At 36.9% G+C, this 15101-nt stretch overlaps 1 protein-coding gene across 1 annotated transcript in view; it reads left to right on the top strand.

Moving 5' to 3' along the window:
- CFAP61 (cilia and flagella associated protein 61) overlaps nt 1-15101 on the top strand; it is a 354788-nt gene that overhangs the window by 270048 nt on the left and 69639 nt on the right. Inside the window, exons 23-25 of the mRNA XM_043987819.1 lie at nt 959-1286; nt 5371-5462; nt 10890-11095. Coding sequence (XP_043843754.1) covers nt 959-1286; nt 5371-5462; nt 10890-11095 — 626 coding nt within the window. The remainder of the gene's footprint in view (nt 1-958; nt 1287-5370; nt 5463-10889; nt 11096-15101) is intronic.

Genomic DNA, 15101 nt, shown 5'->3' with positions numbered 1-15101 from the left:
GAGTGTAAAAGAAGAGATTGAGAGGGGATGTTACAGTATTCTTCATGTATTTGAAAAGCTATTGTGGAAGGTTTATGGATAAGATTTTTTCTTTGTTGCTCCATAGAAGTGATTAGTTTCTCACCCTCCTCATCTCCACCTCCTGCTTTCCTTCAAGTCTCAGAAAACATCCTACCTTCTGCAAGAGGCCTTTTCCGACCCCTCCCAACTGTCTTCCCTCGGTGGATTATCTCCAAATAATCCTGAATATATCTTGTTTGTACTTAGTTGTTTGCATATTGTCTCTCCCATTAGACTGTAAGCTCCTTGAAGGAAGGCACTATTTTTGCCCTTTTTTGTATCCCCAGAACTTAGAGAAGTGCCTGGCATGTAGTAGAAGAAAAATGCTTGTTGACTGAATTCTCTTAAAATAGGCTTTTATTAATAGTTTTTGTTTTCATATGGCCTGCATTAATTAATAGAAATAATTGCTATCATTTATTAAGTACTTTCTGTATACTCGGGTATGGTGCTAAGCACTTTTCAAATATTATTTAGTTTGATCCTCACAATAACCCAAGGCGCTAGGTACTATGATCATCTGCATTTTTACAGTTGAGGAAACTGAGGCAAACAGGGGCTGACTTATCCAGAGTTAATACAATAAGAGTTGCCTGAGGCCAGATGTGAACTCAGGTCTTCCCATCTCTAGGCCCAGTGCTCTATTTTCAGTGCAACCTAGTTCTCCCATTCCTCTCCCGCACAAAATAAGAGGAAAAGAGGCATGAAAGGTTTTAATAGGAGAAAAACCATTCCTACATTGTGACCCTTTTTACCAAATATTACTAATTTTCTGCACATTTTTTTCTGAACTAAAGATTATAAAATGCCCATGAGAGTTCTATGGCTTTGTGTAACATTAAAAAAGAAAATGTAAAATGAATTTGGCTGAATGCAAGTGTAAATTTTCATTTTTCAGGCATTCTTCAATTTTCATGAAAAGAATGTGGATTATGAGACTTTCAAAGCACTTAATGATTCATGTCTTGTTTACGATGGAAGACTGGTGATTGATACCACTTTTCACACAAATGATATAACCATCCGGGCTGCAGGTCCTCTTACCAAGTTCTCCAATAGATATTATGCAAACGAGTGGACACACAGTAGCTTCAGTTCAAAAGAAATTGGCTTCCAGCTTGCTGCGACCATGCTGAATCTCTTTGATCCAACTCTGGAGCCAGTAATTGAGCCACCAGGGGATCTGGATAGACTTATTCCTATATATAAAGGAGCTAAGATTAAAGGTTTGTAAAAAAACATTATTCATATCTGAGTTTATGGTAGCTTACTAAATGTCAAGGGAGTTTGGCTCTGGCCAAGGTGAATAATTAAGAGCTCACATTGGGTGGGGTAAGGAGAGGCAAATTCAAAAGTGGATTGGTCCAATATTTACAAAAATACAAACTTCCCAGGTTAACTGAAGAGGAAATAAAATCCTTAAATAAGCCCATATTAGAAAAAGAAATTGAACAAGCCATTAATGAACTCCCTAAGAAAAAATCTCCAGGGCCAGATGGGTTTACAAGTGAATTCTACCAAATATTTAAAGAACAGTTAATTCCAATATTATACAAATTATTTGGAAAAATAGGTGAAGAAGGAGTTCTACCAAATTCGTTTTATGTCACAAATATGGTGGTGATGCCAAAACCAGGCAGAGCAAAAACAGAGAAAGAAAATTATAGACTAATTTCCCTAATGAATATTGATGCAAAAATCTTAAATAAGATATTAGCAAGGAGATTACAGCAAGTGATCACCAGGATAATACATTATGACCAGGTGGGATTTATACCAGGAATGCAGGGCTGGTTCAACATTAGGAAAACTATTAACATAATCAACCACATCAATAAGAAAACTAACCAAAATCATATGATTATCTCAATAGATGCAGAGAAAGCTTTTGACAAAATACAGCACCCATTCCTAATAAAAACACTAGAGAGCTTAGGAATAGGTGGAGCTTTCCTTAAAATAATAAGCAGTATCTACCTAAAACCATCAGCAGGCATTATATGTAATGGAGATAAGTTAGAGGCCTTCCCAATAAGACCAGGGGTGAAACAGGGATGTACATTTTCACCTCTGTTATTCAATATTATACTAGAAATGTTAGCATTAGCAATCAGAGAAGAAAAAGGAATTAAAGGAATTTGAATAGGCGAGGAGGAAACAAAACTATCACTCTTTGCAGATGATATGATGGTATACATAGAGAATTCTAGAGAATCAACTCAAAAATTACTTGAAACAATTAACAACTTTAGCAAAATAGCAGGATATAAAATAAATCCACATAAATCATAAGCATTTCTATACATGACCAACAAAGTCCAGCAGCAAAAGATAGAAAGAGAAATTCCATTTAAAGTTAACGGTAGATAATATAAAATACTTGGGAGTCTACTTGCCAAGACAAACCCAGGAACTCTATGAACACAATTACAAAATACTTTTCACACAAATCAAATTAGATCTAAATAATTGGAAAGATATCAATTGCTCATGGATAGGCAGAGCTAATACAGTAAAAATGACAATCCTACCTAAATTAATTTACTTATTCAGTGCCATACCAATCAGACTACCTAAAAATTGTTTCATAGAGCTAGGGAAAAAAAAATAACAAAATTCATCTGGAAAAACAAAAAGTCAAGACTATCAAGGGAAATAACGAAAAAACAGTGCACAAGAAGGTGGGTTAGCTGTACCAAATCTGGAGCTTTACTATAAAGCGGCAGTCATCAAAACTATCTGGTACTGGCTAAGAAATAGAGTGGAAGACCAATGGAATAGGCTAAGCACAGGAGACACAGTAGTAAATGACATTAGTAATGTAGTGTTTGATAAACCTAAAGACTCCAGCTTCTGGAATAGGAACTCAGTATTTGACAAAAACTGCTGGGAAAACTGGAAGATAGTATGGCAGAAATTAGGCAGAGACTAACATCTTACACCTTATACTAAAATAAGGTCAAAATGGGTACATGATTTAGACATAAGAGGTGATACCATAGGTAAATTAGGAGAGGAAGGAATAGTCTACCTTTCAGATCTTTGGAAAGGAGAACAGTTTATGACCAAACAAGAGATAGAGAATATTATGAAATGCAAAATGGATGATTTTGATTACATTAAATTAAAAAATTTTTTTTGTTTGTTTTTTGTTTTTTGGGGTTTTTTTTTGGTGAGGCAATTGGAGTTAAGTGACTTGCCCAAGGTTGCGCATAAAAAGTTTTTGTACAAACAGAAGCAATGCATCCAAAATTAGAAGGGATGCAGAAAGCTGGGAAACAATTTTTATGGCCAATACTTCTGATAAAGGCCTCGTTTCTAAAATATATAGGGAACTAAATCAAATTTATATGAATCCAAGTCATTCCCCAATTGAGAAATGGTCAAAGGATATGAACAGGCAGTTTTCTGATGAAGAAATCAAAGCTATCTATTGCCATATGAAAAAATGCTCTAAATCACTATTGATTAGAGAGATGCAAATTAAAACAATTCTGAGGTACTACCTGACACCTATCAGATTGGCTAATATGACAAAAAAGGAAAATAATAAATGTTGGAGAAGCTGTGGGAAAATTGGAACACTAAAACATTGCTGGTGGAGCTGCGAATTGATCCAAACCATCTGGAGAACAATCTGGAATTATGCCCAAAGGGCTATAAAGCTGTGCATACCTTTTGACCCAGCAATACCACTTTTGGGTCTCTTTCCCAAAGAGATCATAAAAAAGGGAAAAGGACCCACATGTACAAAAATATTTATAGCTGCTCTTTTTGTAGTGGCAAGGAATTCGAAATTAAAGGGTTGCCCATCAATTGGGGAATGGCTTAACAAGTTGTGGTATATGAATGTAATGGAATTCTATTGTACTGTAAGAACCGATGAGCAGGAGGAGTTCAGAGAAACCTGGAAGGACGTGCATGAACTGATGATGAGTGAGATGAGCAGAACCAGAAGAACATTGTACACAGTATCATCAACATTGTGTGTTGATAAACTGTGATGGACTAGATTCTTCTCACCAATGCAATGGTACAGGAGAGTTCCAGCGGACTCATGATGGAAGGGGATCTCCAAATCCAGAAAAAAAAGAACTGTGGAGTAGATGCTGCTTGAACAATACTATTTCTTTTGTTTTTGTGCTGTTGTTTTTCTATTTTGAGGTTTTTCTTCATTGCTCTGATTCTTCTCTTATAACATGACTAATGCAGAAATATGTTTAATATTATATATATAACCTACATCAGATTACCTGCTGTCTAGGGAAGGGGGGAGGGAGGGAGAAAAATCTGAAATTGGAAAGCTTGTATAAACAAATGTTGAGAACTTTCTTTACATGTAACTGAGAAAAGATAAAATACTTTTATCAGAAAAAAAAGTGGATTGGTCCCATGTGGATAGGGGGTACAGAAGATAAAGCTCTAAATCTAGAATCAGGAGGACCTGAGTTCAAATCCTGCCTCAAACACTTACTAGCTATGTGATCCTGATTAGGCAAGTCACTTAACTCCTTTCTGCCTCAGTTTCCTTGATTGTAAAATGGAGGTGATAATTATACCTACCTCTTGGGATTGTTGTAAGGATCAAATAAGATATTTGTAAGGAAAGTGCTTTGTAAAATTTAAAGTGCTGTATAAAAGCTAGTTATTGTTAGCTCCACATATGCTATGACCTTAATTATCTTAAAATGAGCCTGGTGATTGTTGTTGTTCAGTCGTTTCAGTCATGTCCAACCCTTTGTGACTCCATTTTGGGTTTTCTTGGAAAAGATACTAGAGTGATTTGCCATCTCCTTCTCCAATGGATCCATTTTGTCAGGCAATCAAGAGTTAAGTGACTTGTCCAGGGTCACACAGGTAGGAAGTTTTTGAGGCTGCATTTGAACTCAGTTCTTCCTGATTCCAGGCTCAATGCTCTGAGCTACTGGCTACCTCAGGTACTATCCCATTCGTCCTCGTCACACATGTATACACAGTTCCTCATTAGTTACTTCTCTTGCTATTGACCAAACCCACACTACCTGGACTCCTGTATAATTTACTGCTTTTGACTCTACCAAACTCATTGCAGGATTGCCCTAACGTCTTCACAGGTTAGTGAAGATGAGCTGAAGAAATAACAAATGAAAACGATTCGAAGGTCAGACAAATATAAGCCCTTTAAAGTGTTATATAAACGTTATTGCTATTATTACTCCCAAAAGGATATCTATTATGCTGCCTCTCTTCATTTGTACCATGATGAAAATACAAACAATAATGCCCTATTAACAATCATTTCTAAATGTAAAAATCTTTTCATTCTACTAGGAGGTCTTCTCCCTGGACCATACTATTACTTGCATGTTGGCAAACCAATGATTCCTACTCCCTTGGAAGTACAAATTTCTCAGGGTGACTTTGTAAGTACTTTTACTGACTATTCCTCTACTTTACCACATACCACTTAATTTAAAGGAGAGTAGCTTTCTTTATTAAACATTATTTAAGGTACCTTTTTGGTTTATTGGCCTGAAGGCCACATTTACAGGAATACTGCAAATATATTGAGCTATTGATATAACTAGAACCAAGAGCCTAGAAGAACCACGATATTCATAACTGACCCAGATTTTTCTAATGTGACTTTGGGCAAATAGAAGCCACAGGGGATTATGTCTGCTTGAGGTAAACATTAAATAGGGCTCAATAATAATTAGGCAGTGCTTGTTGAGTATGAATATGATCTTGTGGCTATGTGACACCAAGACGAGGTCCACTTCACAATTTTCAAGAAGATGAAAAACTATCATTGTGTTTGAGGCAGAACAAGGGAATGACATTAAAGTCAGACACATTCTACCAATTTAATAGCCTGGAAATTTGAGCAAATTCAGACCAAAAAATACTGATTAGCTGAAAAAGCCTTACAGATAAGTATAGATAATTATCTTCAGATACTTGTCAGACCAATGTATAAAAATAACAAAACCCAAAAATGTTTAGGACAACCTAATAAACCCCTGAGTCAAAGACCTGAATCAAAGTCCCTCGTGTGCTGTCAGTTAACTGAATTACTTTGGCAATCAAACAGTCAACCAACAGGCATTTTAAAAGTTTGTACTATGTGCCTCCTGTTCTCTTATGTTACAAATGCAATCAGTTGCTAAGTCCTTATAGTTCTACCTCCTTACCATCTTTCTCACACTCACCCCACTACCACTTTTGTCTCTTCTTGAGTGGCCGCTAGGTGGTGCAGTGGATAAAAGCAATATGTCTGGAATCAGGAAGACCTGTGTGACTGTGTGGCCCTGGACAAGTTACTTAACCTCTGCCTCAATTTCCTCAACTGTAAAATGGGGACAATAATAGTGCCTCCTTTCTTGTAGGATCTCTTAGGAACCAACAAGATAACTTTTGTAAAAGTGCTTTGAACAGTGCCTGGCACTTAGCAAGCACGATATAAAGGCTTATTGCCTTCTCCTTCCCTACTCACCCTATAATCACCCTAATTCAGACCATCAGCATCCCTCACCTGAACTATTACAGTAGCCTCTTGATTTGGCCTCCCTGCCTCAAGTCTCTTCTCTATCAAAGACATTCTTCACTTAGCTACCAAAGTAATACCTTTAAAGCATGGCTGTAATCTTGTAACTCTCTTGCTCAATAAACTTCAGTAGCTCCCTGTTCCCTATAGAATAAAATGTAAATTTCTTTCTTGGACACTTAAATCCTTTTATAACCTGGCTTCACCCTACATGTCTGGGCTTATTACACATTAATTCCCTTCACACATGCTACAGTCTATCCAAAAATCACCCATTTACCATCCCTCCCCAACAGATCCATGACTTTGCATAGTCTATCAGGGGATAAGAGGCAGGGACAGAAACTAAAGACTGGGGAAATCAGGATATATCTAGTGAAGAAAGTGGCATCTAAGCTGAGCCTTGAAGGAAGCTAGAAGTTCCAAGAGATAGAAGTAAGGAGAGCAATCCAGCCTGTGGTAAGATACAGTAGTAGAATACTGGATACAGGTAACAGCATGTAAAAGTCCTCCTTGCTATGTAAGCCACTTCAGTTCTTAGGATGTTGGTCTTACCATCTGCAGAATGGGTGAGTTGCACTAAATGATCTATAAAGCCCTTTTAACTCTAAAACTTCTGATTCTATGTTTCATCTAGAAGCCAAGTCTTTGTGTAAGATTTCACAGATTTTGGCCACTGATATGTAAGCCATTGTCTGTCATGGTTAGAAGAGCCAAAAAAAAAAAAAAAGAAGTAGATAATGAGAATTGTAGTAAAAATGCAACATACATAAATTATTTTGCCTAGCATTTGAATAGGAACTCTGGTTTTAATTGAACATTTTGCCAGGTGGGCCTCCTTTTTAATTAGTGCAAAAGATCTCCCCAGATTTTTCTTATTCTCTAAGTAAAAATGTAGACTCATTCCATGGCATCCATTTGGCACAAGCTACAATTTGTGCAAAAATGCTGCCAAGATGATGAGGCCATCTCCTAAAGACAGCCAGTTGACCAACTGCACAGTACATAGAATGATTTTTTTATATTTATTTTATTACTATTTTTACTAATAATATGCAATCCACAAAAATATTTACCAGACTTTTTACAAGACCTCCTAAATGTAATTTATGACAAAGTTTTTTAATAATTCATGAACTCTTTGTGAGGTAACATGATAAAAGAAAGAAAAGGATCCCCCAAGTAGCCTACATAATGAACTAATTTACAAATTCTAGTCCACATGCTTGGTTGGCTTAAGCATCATAGAATGAAACAATGTGTCACAACAAATTCTGCCTTGGATATCACTAAGTCTGAAATTGTACCTTCACCATGATTAAAGAGGTTGAAATTATTTTTATCATTAAATCTTACATATAGTAGTGTTTAAATTTATTAGCTTAATCACTAGATTTTGACAAAACTAGAAAAAAATCGTAAGAATATTTTTTAAAATTAGAATAAAGCACTTAAATCAATACTACATCTAAATCTTGAATCTTCATTCATTCATTAAACAAATTTGGTTTTTTTTTTCGAGACTGGGTTTCCTTACCTTGTGCAGGCTGGAAATACAGTGGTCATTCATGGACCCTATTACATTACTGATCATCCCGGGAGTTGTGAGCTGCTCCATTTCTGACCTGGGCTGCTCTGTTTCTCCTTAAGAACCCTGGTGGCCCCCTGCACCTGAGAACTCACCATAATCATGCCACACTTAGTGTGAACACCTAATCAGTATAAAATTCATGCTCAGAACTCTTGAACTCAAAAGAATCCACTAGTCTCAACTTCCCTTTTAGCAATGATTATACCCAACCCTTAAGAGGAATCTATTAAGAACATACTATGTGCCAGGAACTTGCACTGTGGCCAAGGAACATAGTTACAAAGTACTTAAAAGAAAGAAAGAAACTGCACAGAAATCAGAGGGGAAATGTAAAGATCACTTTAATGCTCAAAGATTTCCCCAGGATCCCTTCATTGAATAAAGTTAGAAAGGACCTTATGTAGACAGTTCATCAAATGCTTTTTAACTGTCCAAAACTGAATTCACTATCTTTCCAACCTAAACCTTTTCCCCTCTCCTTCATCCTCTATTACTGTAAAGGTAACACCAGGCCTGCAATCTAGAAGTCATCCTAGATTTCTCACTCTCTCTCCCACTTCCAATCAATTGCCAAAGCCTGTTGATTGTACCTTCACAACATCTCTCAAATACTCCCCCTTCTTTCCTCTGACACTGCCCCAACCCTGGTGCAGGCCCTCATGTACTGACGGCTGGATGATGGCAATAGCCTGCTGGTGGGGCTGCTTGCCCCAAGTCTCTCCCCACTTCAATCCATCCTCTAATCATCCACCAAAGTCTGACCTTCTCATTATCCTCTCCATAAACTCCAGTGACTTTCCATCACCTACAAGATCAAATGCAAAATGCTTTCTTTGGCATCCACAGCCCTTCATAACCTTTCCAGTTTTCTTACGCCTTTAGTCCCCACCTCCATTTGACCCAGGGACACTGGCCTCCCGCATGAACAAGTCACTCCACCTCTGCATTTTCTATGGCTGTCTGACCTGCCTAGAATGCCATCCTTCTTCATCTCTCTCTCTTGGCTTCCCTGGCTTCTTTCATGGTCCAAGTAAAATCCCATCCTCTAGGGGCAGCGAGGTGGCGCAGAGGACAAAGCACCGGCCCTTGGATTCAGGAGACCTGAGTTCAAATCCAGCCTCAGACACTCGATACTCACTAGCTGTGTGACCCTGGGCAAGTCACTTAACCCTCATTGCCCTGTACCCATAAAAAAAGGGGTTTGTTTACCCTTACTACCCCTAGGGTAAAATAGGAACTTTTCAGATGTTGAAAGTCCTTCATTATTTGGTTCCAGCCTATGTTTTCCAGAAATTAAACATTTCTTGCCTTCACAAACTCTGCATTCCAGCTAAACTGGCCTATACTTACTATTCCTCCTATACATCTCATCTCCTGTCTCCATGTCTTTTGTGTAGTCTGTCCTCTGAAGCCTGGAATATTCTCCCTTCTCTCCACCGCTTAGAATCCATGGGTACCTACAAAGGTCAGCTCAAATATTACTTACTCCCACAAGATAATTTTTTTATTCCTCCAGTTGTTAATAGCCCTCGAAATGGCTATTTTCTATATTTACTTGTTTATATACATGCTATATGATCACGTAGAATGTAAGCAGAGGATTGTTTTGGTCTTGCCTTTGTATCCCCAATCCCTAATGCTGTGCCTGACACATAGTAGGCATCTAATAAATGCTTGTTGAATTGAATTGAGTGTATGGGATGTAGGTAAAGGAATATCTTTTATATATTTATACACACACACGCACACACATACACACACAAAAATGTGTATATATATATAAAACACATTAATTTAGTATAGATGCTGTAGTCATTGACAAATCCGGACCAATTAAGTAGTAGCTAAGATGAGACATGAATATGGGTAAAAAGATTTTTTAAAAAATTAAACATTAATCAACTTGTGCACTTAATTTTGATTAACAGTACCAATTGAAAAAAACTTTACAGCTAGATTTAAATCAATTTCAACAAAATCTTCATAAAACGATTTTCCCATTATAGCTTTAGCTATGACTCTGTGTCAGACTTCCTTATGCCAAAAACCTACAGCAAATTTCTAAATTAAAAAGGGTGCCATTGAAATTTCAGAGCTGGAAAGGAACTGAACTAGGCCCAGCCCTTAAACTATACTCCAGTTCCAGGATTGTGATTTAGAATATAAGGGCCTTGAAGGGATACTTGCTGAATTAAACTGAACTACAAGTGCAAAACAAAAGTGGCATCCCAACCCCCACCCAAATCCCATAAACTTAAAACATAATTGAAATCTTTTCTTAAAAATTACTTTTGGTCAGGTTTTCCCCTGTTTTCTGAAAAGAATTATGTAAAATTTAGGATGATTTGGATAGAACTTTAAAAGAAATATTTACCTCTCAGATGTGAACAAACCTAGCTAAATATATTGGGTTTGTGGTATTCCAGTTATACAGAATGGCCTGTAACCTAGCAACTAATTAAAAAACATGATACAGTATAACTACAGCTTTAAAGGTCCCTGAGAAACATTTAGCCATTAGGTTGGAATATGGGATTTCTGATACACTGTTATCTTCTGTCTGTCCAATCAATATCAAGTGCTATTAATAGAAACAGCAATAATAAAACATGTACTGTCTGCCATAGTTGAAATATACTCTAGGAAAGTCCTCACAGCCTAGATATTGTGGGGGTTTTTTTTGAAAATATGATTTCTGTTTTCCCCATCCAGGGTTTACAAATAATAACAGGCAAAGCAAAAACAGGAAATTACTTTAGAATTCACATTAACAAGTATCAAATGGTGGAAACCATTACCTGCCTCTCTAGCAAACCATTTCCTACCTCCAACTACATCGCTTTGTTTGGACAGCACGAGCAGGTCCTTAACAACCTCTGTTCTCGTCACAGGGAAGGTTTGATTACGGATCTTTATAGGTAAGATGAACCTTTCATTGTTTTTGCATTGGGGTTTTTCTTCTTTTGATAAGGAACAGTATTTAAAACCGGTGGTGATGGTGGTAAAATGTCAGATTTCTGTTATCAGCAATAAAATACATTGACTATTGAGAACTGTTGCTTCTACTCTTGGCCCTGCCCCTCCTACATCCTTGATTATACAAGCCTGTACACATGCACAGGCACACACATACACACAATGTGCACTTCTATATACATATATAACATATAGTCAACATATAAACAAATATATCCAAAGAATCCTCTTGAAAGAAGTTTTAAGTTCTTCAATAACAGGTAAACAATCTTATAAGAGCATTATTTTCTCGATTTCCCCCCATAATCTTATCTAAGAAAAGTAAGAATGAATAAAGTGTTACATTGTAAGGAATGTCCCATATCAGACAGTCATAAGAGGAGAAATAACAAACACAAGAATTTTAAGATTTTGAAGAGATAATCATTCCATCATGACCATATTATTTTGGGGGGGGGGCAATGAGGGTTAAGTGACTTGCCAAGGGTCACACAGCTAGTAAGTGTCAAGTGTCTAAGGTCGGATTTGAACGCAGGTCCTCCTGAATCATCCATTGAGCCACCTAGCTGTCCCCCCATGACCATATTCTTAATGTGTTGGAAAAATGTTTTGGACCCAGTGCTTGAAGGATGATGAGAAAAGAAATGTGATGGTTTGCATAGTAATTCTACTGGATAAATAAGGAAGCAAGAGGATTTTATTTTAAGGTTATGATAAATCCATAGTTCCAAGGTTATATATTTGGATGGAGTATAATACACAATAAGCCTTTGCATGAGTGACAACCTAGTTATAAATGGGCCCCTCGCTAGTAGACAAGGGCAACAGAAACACAGCAAAGCCAACCCACCATATCTCTACTACAAAATAAGACTAAATATTTCCTTATCTAATAGTTAGGGAGCCAGCTTTGATTTTCTTGAATATATGATCTCATGAGCCAGAGTAGATTCTCTCTGGCTAGTCTATCTAGATCTTCACCATCGTTTAGAATTCTTTTTATGAGGATCTGAGATGATGAAATATACAGCATCCTGTGTAGGTTGCCATGATTTGGAAAATGATAATAAGTTTGTGAAGTTTGCTAATAATTCTTCTAAAAATTTTATGTCTCCATGACTTTTGTTTTTATTTCACATTCATTTATGGGTATATCCATCTTCTCTTCCCTAACTAGTAAGTTTTCCTTTGTAACAAAAGAAAAAAAATTCAGCAAAAACCAACCAACTTTTCAACTACACTTCACAGTATACACAGTATTATGAACCCATCTCTGCAATGAAGGCAGATGCATTTTCTTTACTTTTCTCTAGTGTTAATCTGTGTCATTAAAATTAGAACTTGTTAACAGTTCTAAAGATACTATGCAATTATCATTGATATAAATGAATTAAGAAATACTATTTCAAAATCAGTTTGATGTTCAGGAGACATGATTCAGTTCAGCATAACGAACACTGTATTGTTGTCATAAGAGAAAAGGAAAGTATACTATTACAGAATGGACTATGTAAGAACAAGGAGAAAGCACTATCAAACATCCAGTTTTTGTTGAGTATCTACTATATGCTTAACACTGTTCTAGGCACTGAAAGGGTACAAAAAGTGGATTTGATCCCTGACCTAAAGAAATTTATAATATAGTTGTGGATACATGACTGACATACATGAAACAGTCATAACAATATATTTAATATCAACATTAGTTTTACATTTCACATAAATAATAATTATGTGTTAGATTATAGAATACAGCCCTAAATCGGCTAAGAAACTCAGAAGGGAGAGAGATAAGGAAGGGTTAGAATGGTTAAGAATGGCTGCTTCTAAGAGATAACATTTGAAGGATGAATCAGATTTGGATAGGGAGAAAGCAGTATAAGAGAAAAAAATGTGTTTAGTTACAAAAGTGGAACCCATCACAATATCTCTATGGAACTAGATTCTCACTGGACTGACTACAGTAGAGTACAGTAGGTATGTATGATAAAACATATAGAAGAGGAGCTATGTCTGCTTGGGCCCAGAGAGTACAACTAAAGGCAATGAATTGGTAAAAGTTACAAATAGGTAGAGTTTAGCTTGACATAAGGAATAGCTTCTGAACAACATTGAAAAATGGAATGGGTTCCCTTAGGGAACAGTGAATTCCCCAATATTTAAAGTCTTCAAATGAGTTTTGCATCACTGCATAACTATATGCTGGAAACTGTTTTAAGAGAGCTTTTTCTTTTCTTTTTTTGGGGGGTGGGGTGAGGCAATTAGGGTTAAGTGACTTGCCCAGGGTCACACAGCTAGTAAGTGTCAAGTGTCTGAGTCCGCATTTGAACTCAGATCCTCCTGACTCCAGGGCTGGTACTCTATCCACTGCGCCACCTAGCTGCCCCCAAGAGAGCTTTTTCAAGTTAGTTGAGGGGCAAGCTAAATGACCTTTGAAGTCCCTCCAAACTCTGAGAATCTTATAAGGTCACACATATAAGTCAGATTATGAAAGGCCTTCAAAACCAGCAGAGGTATTTACATTTGATGTAAGAAAACAGAAACTATTTGAGATTTGTGGATGAGGGAGTAATGTGATTAAAAGACTGTTTAATGTAAATAACTCTGTCAGTAGTAAGCAAGAATAAATTGTCGACCAACAACCAAGGGTCATAGTCTGTGTTTGCTGCTCTCATTGGTAACTTCCTCCCAGGAACCTCTATTTAAAGAAGTACCCAGGGGCGGCTAGGTGGCGCAGTGAATAGAGCACCGGCCCTGGAGTCAGGAGTACCTGAGTTCAAATCCGGCCTCAGACACTTAACACTTACTAGCTGTGTGACCCTGGGCAAGTCACTTAACCCCAATTGCCTTACCAAAAAAAAAAAAAAAAAAAAAAAAAAAAAAGAAGTACCCAACCAACCATGCTCATTCTTCTATTGGCTCTGCTCTTAACTCTCCAGACATCTCCCCTACCAAGTACCTTTGTCCTCCTAGGTTTTCAGCTCCCTTTTGTGTGCTGTCTTCCCTCATTGGAATGTAAGCACCATGAGGACAGAGACCATCTTTCTTTTCGCTTGTATTTGTATTCTTAATGCCTAGCAAGGTGCTTGGCACGTAGTAAGTGCTTAATAAATTCTTTTTCTGTCTACTATCACGAGACATCAAGCATATTACAGTGATGTAGGCCTGATTTGGTAAAAAGGGCTGGGATTAAGCAGAGGCACTGTAAGTAAAGAGATTTTATATAGAGAGATTCTATAGAACGCACTGACCATTTGAAAATGGAGATTGAAAGAAAATACAAGATGACTTTGAACTTTTGAGCCTGAGTGAATGGGATAGTAGTGATATCGTTAACAGAAACATAAAAATCAAGTTAAATCAACAAGCATTTATTAAATACCATACGGAGGCATCTAGGTGGTACAGAAGTTAGAAGGATAGGCCTGGAGTCAGTAATACCTGAATTCAAATCTAGCTTCACACTTACTAGCTGTGTAACTCTTGGCAAGTCACTTAATCTTTCTTTGCTTCAGTTTCCTCATCTGTCAAATGAGGATAATAATAGCACCTACTTGTCAGGTTGTCAGGAGGATCAAATGAAATAAGAATTGTAAAAAGTGCCTGCAAATATTAGCAACATACAAATGTTAGTTATTAGTATTTTTGTTATTGTTATTATTATTATATACTAGAAACTATGCTGAATACAGGGGATATAAAGAAAGGCAAAAGCAGTCTCTATCCTCAAGAGAAGCCAGAAAGAATTTGGGGAAGAAATGTTCAGCTCCATTTTAGACATATTGAATTTGCAATGATGGCAAGCTATTCAATTAGAATTGTTGATTAGGCAGATGGACAAACAGGACTGGAGCCAAAGAGAATTGGGATGGAAATCATCAGCACAGAGAAAATAGTTGAAGTCATGAGAGCAAATGAGTAAAAAAAGGGTGAAAATCAAGGAAAGCT

Source organism: Dromiciops gliroides, chromosome 2, assembly GCF_019393635.1.
Source record: "Dromiciops gliroides isolate mDroGli1 chromosome 2, mDroGli1.pri, whole genome shotgun sequence".
In the NCBI taxonomy this organism is placed as follows: Eukaryota; Metazoa; Chordata; class Mammalia; order Microbiotheria; family Microbiotheriidae; genus Dromiciops; species Dromiciops gliroides.
The sequence above is the reverse complement of the archived record's forward strand: the minus strand, read 5'-3'. Positions and strand labels throughout refer to the sequence as shown.